The 14,197-nt window shown below is 24.2% G+C and overlaps 4 protein-coding genes and 1 long non-coding RNA gene across 8 annotated transcripts; 2 read left to right on the top strand and 3 right to left on the bottom strand.

The window, feature by feature from the left end:
* Positions 1 to 71: 71 nt before the first annotated feature.
* Positions 72 to 2,828, bottom strand: Gnmt (Glycine N-methyltransferase). 2 transcript variants are annotated; one of them, XM_031915195.2, is made up of 5 exons: positions 2,602 to 2,828; positions 1,461 to 1,795; positions 727 to 862; positions 533 to 653; positions 72 to 447 (listed from the first exon to the last, which is right to left on the bottom strand). In XM_031915195.2, the coding sequence occupies exons 2-5, from the start codon at positions 1,789 to 1,791 to the stop codon at positions 154 to 156; spliced, it is 882 nt and encodes a 293-aa protein (XP_031771055.2). In that variant the 5' UTR covers positions 1,792 to 1,795; positions 2,602 to 2,828; the 3' UTR covers positions 72 to 153. The 2 variants fall into 2 exon arrangements, with proteins under 2 accessions (XP_031771055.2, XP_086761613.1); XM_086905487.1 differs by having other exon boundaries at positions 1,461 to 1,838; positions 2,602 to 2,799.
* Positions 2,829 to 4,820: 1,992 nt separating this feature from the next.
* Positions 4,821 to 7,159, bottom strand: LOC100871179 (transcriptional regulator Simba1). Of its 3 annotated transcripts, none has more exons than XM_012483925.3 (4): positions 6,043 to 6,487; positions 5,720 to 5,854; positions 5,334 to 5,478; positions 4,821 to 5,260 (listed from the first exon to the last, which is right to left on the bottom strand). In XM_012483925.3, exons 3-4 carry the CDS (start codon positions 5,475 to 5,477, stop codon positions 5,171 to 5,173), a joined length of 234 nt encoding a protein of 77 aa, XP_012339379.1. In that variant the 5' UTR covers position 5,478; positions 5,720 to 5,854; positions 6,043 to 6,487; the 3' UTR covers positions 4,821 to 5,170. The 3 variants fall into 3 exon arrangements, with proteins under 3 accessions (XP_012339379.1, XP_012339380.1, XP_012339378.1); XM_012483926.3 differs by having other exon boundaries at positions 5,693 to 5,854; positions 6,043 to 6,481; XM_012483924.3 differs by lacking the exon at positions 5,720 to 5,854 and having other exon boundaries at positions 6,043 to 7,159.
* Positions 5,760 to 7,080, top strand: LOC147657996 (uncharacterized). The gene is made up of 2 exons (XR_015291379.1): positions 5,760 to 6,328; positions 6,396 to 7,080. It is a non-coding gene; the product is annotated as an uncharacterized LOC147657996 (long non-coding RNA).
* A 792-nt stretch (positions 7,160 to 7,951) lies between the features above and the next one.
* alphaSnap (Alpha-soluble NSF attachment protein) lies at positions 7,952 to 11,183 on the bottom strand. The gene is made up of 5 exons (XM_003691863.3): positions 10,943 to 11,183; positions 10,256 to 10,452; positions 9,908 to 10,173; positions 9,647 to 9,820; positions 7,952 to 9,522 (listed from the first exon to the last, which is right to left on the bottom strand). Exons 1-5 carry the CDS (start codon positions 11,032 to 11,034, stop codon positions 9,373 to 9,375), a joined length of 879 nt encoding a protein of 292 aa, XP_003691911.1. The 5' UTR covers positions 11,035 to 11,183; the 3' UTR covers positions 7,952 to 9,372.
* Positions 11,184 to 11,410: 227 nt separating this feature from the next.
* Positions 11,411 to 14,187, top strand: hdm (meiosis specific with OB domains hold'em). Its single transcript, XM_012483927.3, has 8 exons — positions 11,411 to 11,689; positions 11,808 to 11,939; positions 12,258 to 12,526; positions 12,757 to 12,979; positions 13,066 to 13,179; positions 13,288 to 13,447; positions 13,506 to 13,713; positions 13,788 to 14,187. Exons 1-8 carry the CDS (start codon positions 11,569 to 11,571, stop codon positions 13,989 to 13,991), a joined length of 1,431 nt encoding a protein of 476 aa, XP_012339381.1. The 5' UTR covers positions 11,411 to 11,568; the 3' UTR covers positions 13,992 to 14,187.
* Positions 14,188 to 14,197: the final 10 nt, after the last annotated feature.

Here is a 14,197-nt window from a genome sequence, read left to right as displayed (position 1 = left end):
AAAATCAGTCTAGGTGGAATTAAAATATTTAAAATCGATATAAAAGTAAATATAAAGATAAATAACAAAAATAAAAAGAATATAATATTTATATCATAAGATGCATTAAAGTTTTATAAGATTCAAACTTCAAAACAATTCTCTCAAATGCACTTATATCGGCTTTTCCATCACGTGTATATAAAAACCAGCATTTTTTATTTCTTCCAAATTTTTAAAATCCCCATATATAGTATGCTTGGCTCTATAATGAAATGCTTCGTCCAATATCTCCGTGAATACGTTAAGTTTATGAGGATAATAAGACAATCTGAATTCACTGATTTGCTTTTGCTGTTCATCTTCGTCTTCTCCTTCATCCATCGTAATGATATAATCTAAAGTAACAATTGCAGGTTTTCCAGAAACGAATAATACCGACGCCTTAATATCTGTCATATGTTGACTCTGAAATAAAAAAATAATATTTTTTTTAATAAGAAAATTAAAAATTTTGACATTTCAACGAATTCTTTTCGAAAAATATACTCACGTTATAATATATACACTTTGAAGGTATATTACCAGTCTCGATAATGAAATCATAATTTCTATGATCGATTAATAATAAGCCACCAGGTTTCACACAGCGTTCAAAATTTAGTAACGCTTGCCTGTTTTATCATTCAATAAAAACATTAAATTCAATTTTTTTAATTAATAATAAAATAAAAGTATCATCTTCACCTTTGCTCTCGTTGATCGCCAAACGTATCAGGCATGTGAGCAAAACTATTTCCCAAACAGATTACCGCGTCAAATCCATCTCTTAACAAATGACGAATGTCTTTTGATAGAGTCAACCAATTTGCTTCTTCAATTACTATAAAATATAAAAAAATAAAAAAGAAATCGATGAAAAAAAATAAAAAAAAAATCACTTCCGAATTATTGAATAAATGAAGTGTAATAAAAAAAAAGTTAGGTTAGAAAGAATTTGGTATAATCCTTGGTGAAAAAATTAAAAGAAAATAGAACAAAATATGCTTTAGAATCTAATATGTGATCGTGATAATTATTATTTTTTAACAATAAAAAAAATTAACGTTTCAATTTCTTTTCTTAATATGCTTCAATTTTGATGAACTTTAATGAACTTTCATCTATGATTTCACAATAATGCATTTATAATTCTTTTACGTATATATTTTTCTCAATAACGATGAAATATTCAGTTATATATAAAGATCATGACCTATTTATCAAAATACATCACAATAATTATTAATCATGAAAATCTTTACCTTCTTAATAATCGCTGATGAAAATTGCCGATCAAGAAAATAATTACGATTTGATTTGCTTACTTTTAATCATTATACTTATTTTTTAACAAAATTGATAATTTAACACAGATAAATAAAATAAATATGATACTAAAAATCACAACAAAATCAACATCAATATGTCATAATATTTACCCCAGTTATCGAACGCCTGCTCTTTTCGACGTTCCCATCTAGCTTTAAGAGCATATTTCAGCATTTTATCCGAAGCATCAACACTGACCACTTCGAAACCTTCTTCAAGAAGCATCACCGAATCTATTCCAGTCCCGCATGCCACATCTAAAATCCTTTTGCATCCTTTATTTCTCAATAGACCAACTAAGAAATCTCTATAATTTTGAGTTCTCTGCTTTTTGTCGCCAATGAATACTTCCCACACCTTAGCGGCTCTTCCATCTGCATACTGATCTCGAACGCCTTCGGCTGCCGTACCGAGCGATCTCGTACGAAATATAGAATCCATTGTTCTGTTAGTTTGTGTAACGAAAGTGAAATGTTATTTTTACATTTCTAAAATGTAAAAAAATTTTTTTTTTATTTCTAAATTTGCGAAAAGCAAAAAATGGTGAAATCTAATTAGATTATTTTCGATTTAATATTTATGTTGGTTATAACCTATTAATTTCTAAAAAATTAATTGATATAAAGTTTTATTATTATCATTTAACGATATATGATATGATAAGTAATTAAGTTTCTAATTAAAAAGAAAATATATTTTTTTATAAAATAGATATGAAAATAGTATACAGTTAATTAAATATCTATACATATCTTCTTATCCAGAATTTTAATATATAGTCACTTATTATTTATGATATATCATCATGACTAATTTATTACGAAAATGTGACAAATTATCGGAATATATATTGCGTCAGTATATAATTGTAACGCAATTTAAATTTAATGTAAAATAATATGAAGATATTACATTGGGTATATTATATTTTTAATACAGATTTATTATTTATTAATTAATTAAAATATTTATTTTATAATTTTCCTTTTTATTTAATTTTATCCAAATATTTATAGAATTTTGATCGATTAATTTTTTATCAAATTTTATATAAAAATAAACCTTTCATTACTATTTTCATCATATTCTTGATTAATAATTATAACTATTAAATATTTCGTGAATTACTTCCTTTATCTTCTATTTTATGATATAATAAAAAAAAATCTACGATATATATGTACTTAAATATCTAAAAAATGAAATATAGAGAAATATTTTTGATATATATAAGATTTCATGAGATACTACCTTTTGAATATTCTTAATCTGTTGTTAATCTGTTGTTTCTTGAATAATAAAAATAAAGAACAAAAAAATTATAATTGTCGAAAAAATTTCAAGTATAAAAGTTATTTAATAATTTCGATTCACGTGAAACTATTGGAAAAAATTTATAATTGATAATGTGATCGTATGCTGTAACAGAATGACACTGAGAAATGAATATGGATCCATACAATATATAAGATTCTCAAGTTTCATGAACTTAGCATGATGTAACTTCTTTCCCAGCTAGAAATCCTGCTTGTAATTATTGATAAAGATTCATAAACAGCAAAATGCGATAAAAAATTCTATACAATAGGAAAAAATTTAAAACTTTTTTATTGACGTTTTCAATTATCGATAAATAAAAAAAAATATTCTTTAAGTAAAAAAAAACAATAAAGTTATCAAATATCGAAGTTTTTTTAATATATAAATTTTGCAAAATAAATATAATCAAAGAAAAAATTAATGAAGTAAAAATGATAAAGTAAAAACTCGAAAATCAATGCTATTGCCATAGATGAAACTTAAATATAGATAAAGAAAGCAAATAGTAAGAAAAGAATAGAGATAGGATAAATCTATTGAAATCAGCGTCATCTTTAGAATGCGCAAATGAAACACAAAAAGAAAGAACGAAAGAAAAAAAGAAAGAATAACAAAAAATAGTGGGAGAAGAGATAGAATAAAAATGACTGTTAACGTCATCATTCGAATGCTAGAGACATTTCTTCAAAGACAAGATAAAGTAGAATAAAAATTAGTACCATCTTTTAAATGATTTAGGAAAGATGTTTTGATATTCAGGAGATAGCGGTATAAATCAATTCTTACTCTATGATATTTATTCTTTTCTTATTTTTCTTGTTTAAATTTAAATTGAATCTACTACGACACTCTAAAGATGGCGCAGATTCCCGAATTTTTATTCTCCTATTTTTATCTTTCTCCTATTACTATTGTTTTCCTTGTTTATACTTTTAGCTGATAATTACAAACCAAGTACAGCATGTTAATTGAAATGATACTTTCAAAATGACAATATTTTCAGTTTTACTTTACAATTTTTAGAATGATGATCTCGCAACCTAATATGTACACGACTCGCTCAGCAAAAGCAGAGGAATTTAAATAGATAAAAGTCTGATTCAACAACAAAGGAAATAGAAATGAATTTTATAACATTCTATCAAAAAACTATGCTATTGAAAATAAAGACACAGAATGCGAAATCCTCTTTAAGACAAGGAAGAGAAAAATATTAAATGTTTTAGAATATTTATTATTTATTATTTTTTAAGAGATCTAAATCTAATATTGTTTAAAAATCTTTTTGATAAATGCGGATAATTGTAGATCATTTGAACAAAATAATAGTTTATAGTATAAAATTTTATAATTATTTTTTTGAAAACAAATTACATAATTCACATACAGACTGTTTCTATATCAAACATATGTTAAAATATTTAAAAATAGTTACTATCAAACAACAATAGAAAAATTTCAATAAAGATTCAGATAAAAAACTTTTAAAGGATATTTTTAAGATAATATATTATATTTGAAAATGATCAAAAATAACATATTTTCTTTTAAATACGACGATTGTATAGTATTTTGCTACGTTTTTTTTCATGTATAATACCAAATATGTAATAATATAAGTCAGAAACAAATCAGGAAAAAAGAAATCATTCCATAATATTCATATTATAATCATTATTCACTCTATGAAAGAGTAAAAAATATGCAAAAATATTGCAAAAAATAGCACTAAATATTAATATTAATAAAAAATAATAAAATTTAATTTTATGAAAAAATTAATATCAAATTTCATTTTATCGTCATTCTTATTATCTGCTTATAAAAATTAATATTAATTAATTATATAATTAAGCACAAATAAATGAAAACTTAATGATCAAATACTCATATAGAAAATTATATATATGTTATAATATTACACATTTAATACTATTATTGGTAGAATAATTGGCAGAAACACTATAAAAAATGGCAGTTTCTTATTTTTTGCAAATAATCTTTTCTATTACTATTCTCTAATTTTAAATTTGAATAAAAGCATAGGCATATATTTTTTTCTTTCATTTCTTTTCTTTTTTTACTCATGAAAAATACAATAAATATTTTTTACTGCCTGTAATATTAAAGTATGCATGAACATTTGTAAATTATTCTGCTAAATTGATTAACTTTATTTTTTTAACAATATACATGTTTCAATCAAATGAAAACTTAGTGATCATGTATTAGATGAACATTATTGAGTATCTTTGGAAAAAAATGAACAATTTTGTTTTACAAATGAATTATCAATAATATTACAATTTGGAGCTGTGCACAAAAATTCAATTGTTAACTGTGCGATAGTTCATTTTAAACACTAACAAGATTTAATTTATTTTTCTTGTTTGTGACTATTTAATAGTTGAATGTTGAACTATATCACTTTGTCATTTGTAATAATTTTTTTGTTGCTTTTTCTCCATCCCAACCTGCATGCTTGTGCAACATGTTACTCTCATATATTTTTTAAATCTTCTGGTAAATCATTTTTAGGATGTTTATTCTCAAAATGTTGTTTATATGTTTTTGGATCTGGCATTTGTGCCTATAAATAGATCATTATTTCTTAAATTTTAGAAATTCTAAAATTTAAAATAAAAAATAAATAACATACTAACCTTACAAACTATGCACACATGAACTAAAGCTTTCTGTGCAGCCTTTTTTTGCTCATTAGCACTATGTCCTTGTTGTTTTTTTACTTTTGCAGCTTTCTCAGCTGCTTTGGCTTGTGATTGAATTTTCTGTTGCCCACGTGCCATTCTGTAATAACATTTATATTATTACAAATCTATTTGTGCACTTTTACGTACATAAAAATTTTATATATACAAAAATTATATGAAAAATTATATTAAAATAATTATTTAACATAATAATATAAAATATTTCGTAAATTGTGAAAAAATAAAATTAAAATTATGTTTCGTCATAAATTTTTCAAGATACGTTTAATTAAAGTGAATACAGATGGTACCAATGTAATGGAAAATAAAGTTCATACAAATTTCTGGTTGCTATGTTCGCCGTAAAAAAACGTTGACAATGTGCATCTTCATTCGATTGTACAATCTTCAATCCTTTCTCTTTAATAGACTATTATTACGTACTTTCACTTCGCCGAGATTATATACCCAACCTATAAAATAGGTGACTGAGGTGCCAAAGATTGCCCGCGATATTATTGGTTTAATTTACATTATCAAGCGTGTGTAAGCAAAAAAACAGTAATACAAAATAGTCAAATTAAATTTTCGAAGAAATTTACGATAAGCAAGAGCAAAAAATTATTTTTTAGACATAGTTTGCAAAAAATAGGTCGCTCACCTGTCCGAAGATAAATGTATTTAAAAGCAAGATTCTCTTGCTATTTCGATGATCCGGGGCTTAATTATTCACAACAGAAACAAAATTTTTTTGTTTCTGTACTTTGTTGTATAGTTGAAATTAATCAAGAAAATGATTTGTAAAGAAAACGGAGTAATCGAAAGCAGTGCTCACAGCACATCTATTAGAACGAGCAATCTCCGAGCATTCGTACGTGAAGTACTGCCTTTCAAATAAGAATTGTGTATAAAATGAAAAAAATATAATTGAAATAGAATATGTAAAAGTTAGTATAATTACGATACGATATTTATATGGTTTTCTTTATTTAATTTTTTATCCATTCACTTTAGATATTTTGAGGATGTAATTGTTTTTAATCGATATTCAAATATTAAGACCAGCAGTTCACTGACCGCATTCTTGACAAGAAGTATGTGTGTGTGCATATCAAAATACTTTCTTCCAATGAGGAAGACCACTTTCCTATAGCGCTTATTACGTATTGGTTGAAATTTTCAATACAATTTTGGAAAATAATCATGATTTTTTGATTTTTATTTCAATATAATTTATATTATATTGTATTTTAATTTTATAATATTAATAACTAATATTTCAAATAATACAATATGCACAATTTATTAGAAATATGAGTTTTATATGAACCAATCATATTACACATTAAACACTAGCGGTTATTATATTTAAAATTGATTTTATAATACTGTGGCAAATATTTTATTTTCTATAAATTTTAATAATTTTTAATTTTATTTTAATTTATGAACTAAAAATATAATGATTCATGATATAAACACTAAGCTTTGTATTCAATTATTTTTATTTACAAAGTAATACTATCATAATTTGCAATTATCTATGTGTACAATGCGAAGAAAACACTATCATATTTATCCATTATATAATATGTAGATATATATTTTATATATGTTTAAATATTATATTGAAAGAAAGTTATACATGTTTCATACAATTAAATCTTATGATATTTTTAAATAAAGTAGAGCACTATTATATCGTTTATTTTATTAACATTCCATAATTTAGAAAGTTTCGATATAATATTTAAATATCGACTACAGCACTTTATAAAATGATTTAAATATCTTTTGCGTGGTATGATAGACTTATCATTTATTACAAGCGTGTAGTTTTTTTAAGCATGTTAATTGCTATATACTAAGAAATCTATTGCGTAGTGCTGTTGCTTAAATATTGACACTGCAATCATTGTTTTACATATAATATAAAACAAAATAAATTAATAATATATGAGTTTCTATTATCGTAAAATAATTTCACTTTCATCATCAGAAAGCAAATAGAGAAGATACATAAATGTGTATATAAATAAATCTTTATATGAATGATAAAAACAAATTTCTGCGTTTTCTGGTAAAGAAATACAAATCCAGAGTATCCATATCATACGTACATATTAACTTTTTCCATTACGTTATTTGAATAAATTAAATAAGAATTAAATTTTAAGTGATTTCTTATAAAAAAAAAAAAAAAAATTAAAAATGATTGATTACGCACTTTCACATCACAACGTCAAATTCATTAAAATTAAAGTCGCATCATTAAAAGTCATTTTTTCCCAATCTTATTAAATGACGATGTCTAAATTATTTAAGTTATATTTGTTTTCAGAATTTCGAAAAAATCTAATACGCAGCATAATATCTACAATTAACTAAGATACAATTTTGAATCTAAATGTCGTTTATCCTCAAATCCTAAAAAAAGAAATATTGATCGTACATTGACGAATAAATTATTGATTACTTATTAAATAATTATTAAATTAATATATTAACATATTTGTACATATATTAATATATTTCGTAATATATATTTAAAGAAGATATAGAAGAGTATATAATTTAAACATTACTTTTCGCTACCTGCGATTCTTTTTTATTGAATTTTTTTTACAATTCAAAACTATTCCATAATGGAAATAACGCAATATTAATTATGTGCATCAAAAATTGTTTTTTTTTCATAATATTTATGAAATGCATGCTTTATTATTTTCTGTGCATGCAAAAATTTTTATTACTTATCCCTACTTAACAATGGAATATTTATATATGTATATATCTCGTAAATATATATTCAAACAATACAATTTGTTTTAAATATAAAATGCTGTAGCAAATTCACAATCCAATTTGTTAAATAACAATAAATTAACTAAAATAAATAATAGTTTTTTTACAATATTTATCGCATTTTTAATCACTAATACATGTTATTTCAATTCTATGTCTAAATACAAATATACAATGACAAAATTAATTTTCAACAATGGAAGAATATGAACAAATATTAATTTTAATAAAACAAAAATAAGATGTTATGATATTTGCAATTAAATGCACCGTCATTTTCAGTTTTCAACAATATGTTTCATCCTCTTTATAAAATAAAGAAATGGTATTATATATATATAAAATTAAAATTTTAAATTGTAATTTAAATACAATTTTGTAGAAATTAAGATTTAAAAGAAAAACAAGAAAATTCAATATAACATACAAAATACATCATTTCTCAAAGATTACAATATGCATACCATATTCGTTATTCTGATACTCTGGCAGTGTAAAGATAACTGACGATCTATCATTTTGTTATAACAATTCCTGGTGAAACATAGATACAGAATCGAATGATATTGTTATTGAAAGTAACATAATTTATAACTGTTTTTCGGTAACTATAAAATCTTTTATATATTGTATTTATATATATATTGTTATTGTTAATAATTATTTCAAATTACTAATAAATATTAACAAATTTTAAAAATATTATATATATAAAATTATACATCTACTGACTAATGAATAAACAAATTATTTTTGATTGAATAATTAATTGCAATTACATGCTGCAAAATGAAACTGCACAAGCTGTAGCTTTTGGCAAGCTATTTATATATTTATAAATGTGACAATTTCAACAAAGTTTAAATATTATTTATCTCTATGTTTAATTTTATGCCTTCTATATGGGCATTTTAAATTAACTACTAATGATCGTAGAATAGTTGAAGTTCATTTCTCTCTTTTTTCTTTATGTTTTTTAATGACAATATTCTATGAATCCATGATAACTTAAATGATGAATAGTTGCCAAGAGAGCAAGGAGATGTTATGAAAAATATATTTGGGTACAAAAACGAAACTACTTTACAAGTTCCACTGAAAGCAGGATATGACTTAAAAAAGAATACATATAGAATTGGATTAATAATATCATCGACAAAAAATAGCACAAAGTAGGAACAACCGATCAGCGCAGATCTGGATTATCGTCAACTTGCTTTTTAATACGTAATAATACTGTTGTGTACCACTGATCCAATCGTGAAATTGAATCATATTCCTTTACTGCTTCTGTAAAACCTTCGAGTTGTTGTTCCTCGATATGTTCTATTAACGTCTGAAATTGAAATATCTCTAATTAAAACCATATCGAAAAATTATCTCGAATTTTTTTCAAATATATAAAAGTTTCATAACATTTAAATAAAAAAACTTATTATCTTTTAATCTATATCTTATACCTTTATCAATTTGTATTCTCTAGAATCTTGGAATGCAGGATATTGTTCTTGATAACGTTCAATTGCATGCTGAGCATTTAATACATCAACACATAAATGACATAGCGCCGCTCGGAAAAAATATTCCTTTGCACTATATTTCAACAAAGAACTTTCTAAAGATGCAGATGCAACCTATAAAAAACAGAACTTGATAATCTTTTCTTTTTCAGCAATTATTTAAAATAATGTTAGAAATCTTGTTCTTACTGTTTAACTTACTTGTTCATAAATTTGAATAGCTTTTTCATAATTTTCAAGTTGTGCAGCATACTGTGCAACTTTCAAAAGACATTTATTTGCAGAGGAATTGCTCTCTTCTCCACGAAAATAATCAGCAGCTTGCTCATAATGATGAACTGCTCTCTCAAGATCTACAGCTTCACTTTCATACATTTCAGCTATACTTTGATGATGTTTGGCTGCCATTGTGAATCGACCCATATCAGTGTAAATTTCAATTGCCTTTAATAGACAACTGATTGCCTCTAAAAAAGATATAAAATAATAAATTTATATTTTTATTTATACTTTTTATCTTTTTAGAAATATATATCACTATTATTATACCATTTATATTAGATTTCTTAAAACAATTAGCAGCATCTACATAACTAGTAGCTGCATCATGACGATTGCCTGCTTTAGCATGTAACTCTGCTGCTTCATAAAATGCACTTCCTGCAGAACTCCAATTTTTTGCCATTTTGAACATATTTGCAGCACGTTGATAACATTCTACAGCTTCTTCAAACTTTGATGATCCTCTATAAGCAAATATAATAGTAATATAAATAATAAAAATATACAATAATATATTAATAACTTATATTTTATATATATATAAGAAACATAAATGATATATGAAAAAAAACAGATATTAGAAGTCATCAAGTAGCAAATATTGTATTTAAAAGTAGGAATATAATAAAAAATGAGTGTAAAATATTAATACATTAAACTATTAAAATAGTTAAAAGATAATAAATATTTTCATGTGTTTCGATTTAATTTAGTTTTTAATATACTATATAGTCAATAGAAACTGTTACATATACAAGTATATATGTGCAAATGCGTAGAAGTGAATGTTCTATTGAACGGTTAAGCAAAAATATATAAAAAAATGAATTATTTTAATAAAGAAAAAGAATATTATATTTCTTTTAATTATAAATCAAAGTAAATGAATAATACAAATTGAGATTGCAGATTTAGCAGTGGACGAGTTCAAGTAAATCGATGTCATAAACGTACCCAAATAGCGAACCGAAGAAACCCTTTGAAGATGTTAACTTTTTCTCAGCCTCCACTAATAATTGCATTGCCTTCTGTTCGTTATCAGCCATGGTTGTATGAAATCTTAGCACTTGTAATATCTTTAAAAATGTCTTAAATCATAAACTTCGCACAAATATTCACCTCCCATAAACCGACGTCACTAGTCAATGAAAATGAATCAAGTGTCATCAGTAACAGAATTACCAACATTTGAACAGAAACATTTAGGCCTGATTCATAATAATATTTTAATATTTGCTATTAGAATTATTCATATTTTTATATTTAATAATGACTTTATCAAGAAATATAATAAAATATTTTATTTGTATTAATGGTTCAAAAAAATAATCAAAATAAAAATTATATTGAAAATAATTTAGAAAAATTAAATACGCAAAAAATTAATACTTTAAATTTTAAAATATTGGCAACAACGGCGGTAAAAATTATTTTATATTTATTCCAGAAATAAAGTATCAAGAACAAAGTGGAATTTCAATTTATTAAAATATAAATTTAAAGATTATAGATAAATATATATAGTTATAAATAAATATAGTTTATAAATAAATATAATTTAAATTAAAATAAAATTGAAAATGTCAGGAGTGTATAAACAAGCATTAAAATCTTTACAACCTGGTACGCAAAATGCACTTGTAATTGGAATAATTGTAAATAGTTTCAATATGAAAACGATTGATGCTACACGAACAAGATGTATGAATTTTATTTTTTCTTTTCTTTAAATTATTATTTAAAGTTTTGTATAAAAATGACAAAGTTTTTTATGAGATATCTATATAATTTTATTAATTTATAATTATAATAATTACAGTTAACAATGGCGATCGAAGTGTATGGACATTTACGTTACGTGATTCTATAGAGGATTCTATAAATGTAACTATATGGGGCAGTATACAATTTGTTAGAAAATTATTTTCCAATTTTCATATTGGTAGCGTAGGTTTGTAATAAATTAAAAATAATAATACATGTAATTAAATTATCAAATATAATTTAAATTCAAAATTGGAATCAAATTTAAATGTTAGATATTTTTATTATATATAAATTTGAATTTGAATTTAATTTGAATGTAAAATATTTGAATTTGAATATTATTTTTGAAATTTATTTTAAACTTGAATTACTTTGTGTATTTTCTTTTTCTTTCTTTTAATTTAATAACTTCTGATTATTCTTTTACGTTTTGATTTCCTTATACTTTTTATACACATATTAAATTAAATCACATATAAATTTAAATTAAACTGACTTACAGTGGAGGTAATTAATCCAAAAGTAATCGCGCGTCGTCCAGAAGACAGAAATGAACTTTTCATGCCGTGGGTGTCCAGCGCATGTAGCTTGACCGTAAACGAGGGCAACGCGTTAGTGCAAATTCATGATGCACCAACACGCGCAAAATATGAACCTTTGCTGATGCTCCCGATTAAGAATCTGAACGGACTACGAACTTTGAAAAGCATTTTTGAGAACTTAGAAGCGCTACGCGATCAATATGTCGACATCTTGGTGGTTGTTACCTTTGTATGTTTTATATTTGAAAATCACCTAAGGATATTGATAAAAATTTTGTTTTATATTTATTTTTATTAATATTGTTTGAAACGTAAAAAAAGATTTTTTAAGAATTTTTCTGTAATTTTATAAAAAAAATATTTTGAATTGAAATATTTGAGATATTTCGAAATTTTTGTTTTTATATCATATTTATATTTTTACTTCAAAAATTATAATTCGTAAAATTCGTATTATAGATCAGTGATATTCGAAATGTGATGACACGTGATGGCAGGGACATAAAGTTCCGTAATTTTGAAGCAGTAGACGGATCCACGGACGAAGTAGTGTCTTTAATGCTTTGGGAAGATGAATGGATCGAAAAGGCAGGTTTATGGGAACCTAAGCGTACTGTACTCCTTCTTGTGGATGTTCGTATCACATACGACAATTTTAAAAAAAAAACTGTTCTATCTACAGGTTGTTTGAAAAAATTAAATTTGAAGAAAAAGTTTTCATATAATTTTATAATTAATTTTTTTCTGATTTCGTTTATAAATTTCTAGCTAGAAAAACGATGATTACCGAAAATCCAAATATATCGCAAACTACGGCTATAAGAAACGCGGTACAATTTTACGAACATGATATTATGTCCGGAAATTTTGTGACACCAAATCGTAAGCATATATAAGAAGAATCATTTTTTATTGAGATTTATATTGCTTTATATCTTTTTAATATTTTGATTTCAAAAATTATAATAATTTGATTTTTTATTTTTCTAGCGGATACGATTACGAATGTTATGACTATTCAAGAAATTTCGGAAAAGCTAAACAAAAAATCAAAACAGGGAGAAAGAATTCAATTTGCTACGATTTTAAAAGCTTACGTAATGGATATAAATGTGGAAAATTTAAATCCTGGAATAATATCTATAAGATGGTTAGTGCATTTTTTTCCTTTTTTTCTTCAGTATTTTTTAATAGTTCGTGTTTTTTAGTGCTTTATGTAAAAAAATCATTCCTGATAATCGAGATTCGTGTATGAATCTCGAATGTCCTTCAGGCAACGGAACTCGCGTGCCTTTAAATATAATGAGCCTTAATCTAAAAGTCAATTTAAGAGACAGTACAGGATATCTTATTGGTTGTCGATTATTCGGAGATGCAGCTGAACGTGTTCTTGGTTGCACAGTTAATGAATTTCAGGTTTGTTAATATTTTTTTTTTAAATTATATCAATGTAATAGTTAAATTTTAATTCAATATTTTTTAATAATTAGGAGATGATACTTCCTCAACGCACTGAATTAAAATGGAAATATACATTGGAAAAATGCGATGTACGATTGCACGTTCTCGGTCCAACGTCCACTTTTCCAAATGCTATATATAATATCCTATCGATTTGTCGAATTCAAGAAAATGAAGAAATAGAGGAAGATAATCAGTTAATCAATGATGATTTTGTCTCGAACGACTATTAAATTCTTCGACGAGTTATTATTTTCCAATTAATTATAATATCAAAATATATTGTAATAATATATATATATATATATATATATTATTTATTTATAATTTTATATTTTTTTTTTATTTATAGACATTTCAAAAACTGAAAACTATATTTTCCTATTATTAATATTAAACAAAAAAGAATAAATCGATATATTTAATCAATATATTTTGT

The sequence above is a fragment of the Apis florea genome, unplaced genomic scaffold, assembly GCF_048593485.1.
Source record: "Apis florea isolate Af1SG1 unplaced genomic scaffold, ASM4859348v1 contig_2411_pilon, whole genome shotgun sequence".
Classification (NCBI taxonomy): Eukaryota; Metazoa; Arthropoda; class Insecta; order Hymenoptera; family Apidae; genus Apis; species Apis florea.
Note: the sequence above shows the minus strand (reverse complement) of the source record. Positions and strands in the feature narration are given on the sequence as shown.

Coding starts and splice junctions, on each gene's coding strand:
- Gnmt (XM_031915195.2), bottom strand. CDS start 1,791: ATGGATTCTATATTTCGTACGAGATCGCTCGGTACGGCAGCCGAAGGC. Junction 863..1,460: donor GCAGGCGTTCGATAACTGGG/GTAAATATTATG, acceptor TATATTTTATAG/TAATTGAAGAAGCAAATTGG. Junction 654..726: donor GGCGATCAACGAGAGCAAAG/GTGAAGATGATA, acceptor ATGATAAAACAG/GCAAGCGTTACTAAATTTTG.
- LOC100871179 (XM_012483924.3), bottom strand. CDS start 5,477: ATGGCACGTGGGCAACAGAAAATTCAATCACAAGCCAAAGCAGCTGAG. Junction 5,261..5,333: donor ATGTGTGCATAGTTTGTAAG/GTTAGTATGTTA, acceptor ATCTATTTATAG/GCACAAATGCCAGATCCAAA.
- alphaSnap (XM_003691863.3), bottom strand. CDS start 11,034: ATGGCTGATAACGAACAGAAGGCAATGCAATTATTAGTGGAGGCTGAG. Junction 10,453..10,942: donor TTCTTCGGTTCGCTATTTGG/GTACGTTTATGA, acceptor ATTTGCTTATAG/AGGATCATCAAAGTTTGAAG. Junction 10,174..10,255: donor TAAGAAATCTAATATAAATG/GTATAATAATAG, acceptor TATCTTTTTTAG/AGGCAATCAGTTGTCTATTA.
- hdm (XM_012483927.3), top strand. CDS start 11,569: ATGTCAGGAGTGTATAAACAAGCATTAAAATCTTTACAACCTGGTACG. Junction 11,690..11,807: donor TGATGCTACACGAACAAGAT/GTATGAATTTTA, acceptor TAATAATTACAG/TTAACAATGGCGATCGAAGT. Junction 12,980..13,065: donor AAAAACTGTTCTATCTACAG/GTTGTTTGAAAA, acceptor ATAAATTTCTAG/CTAGAAAAACGATGATTACC.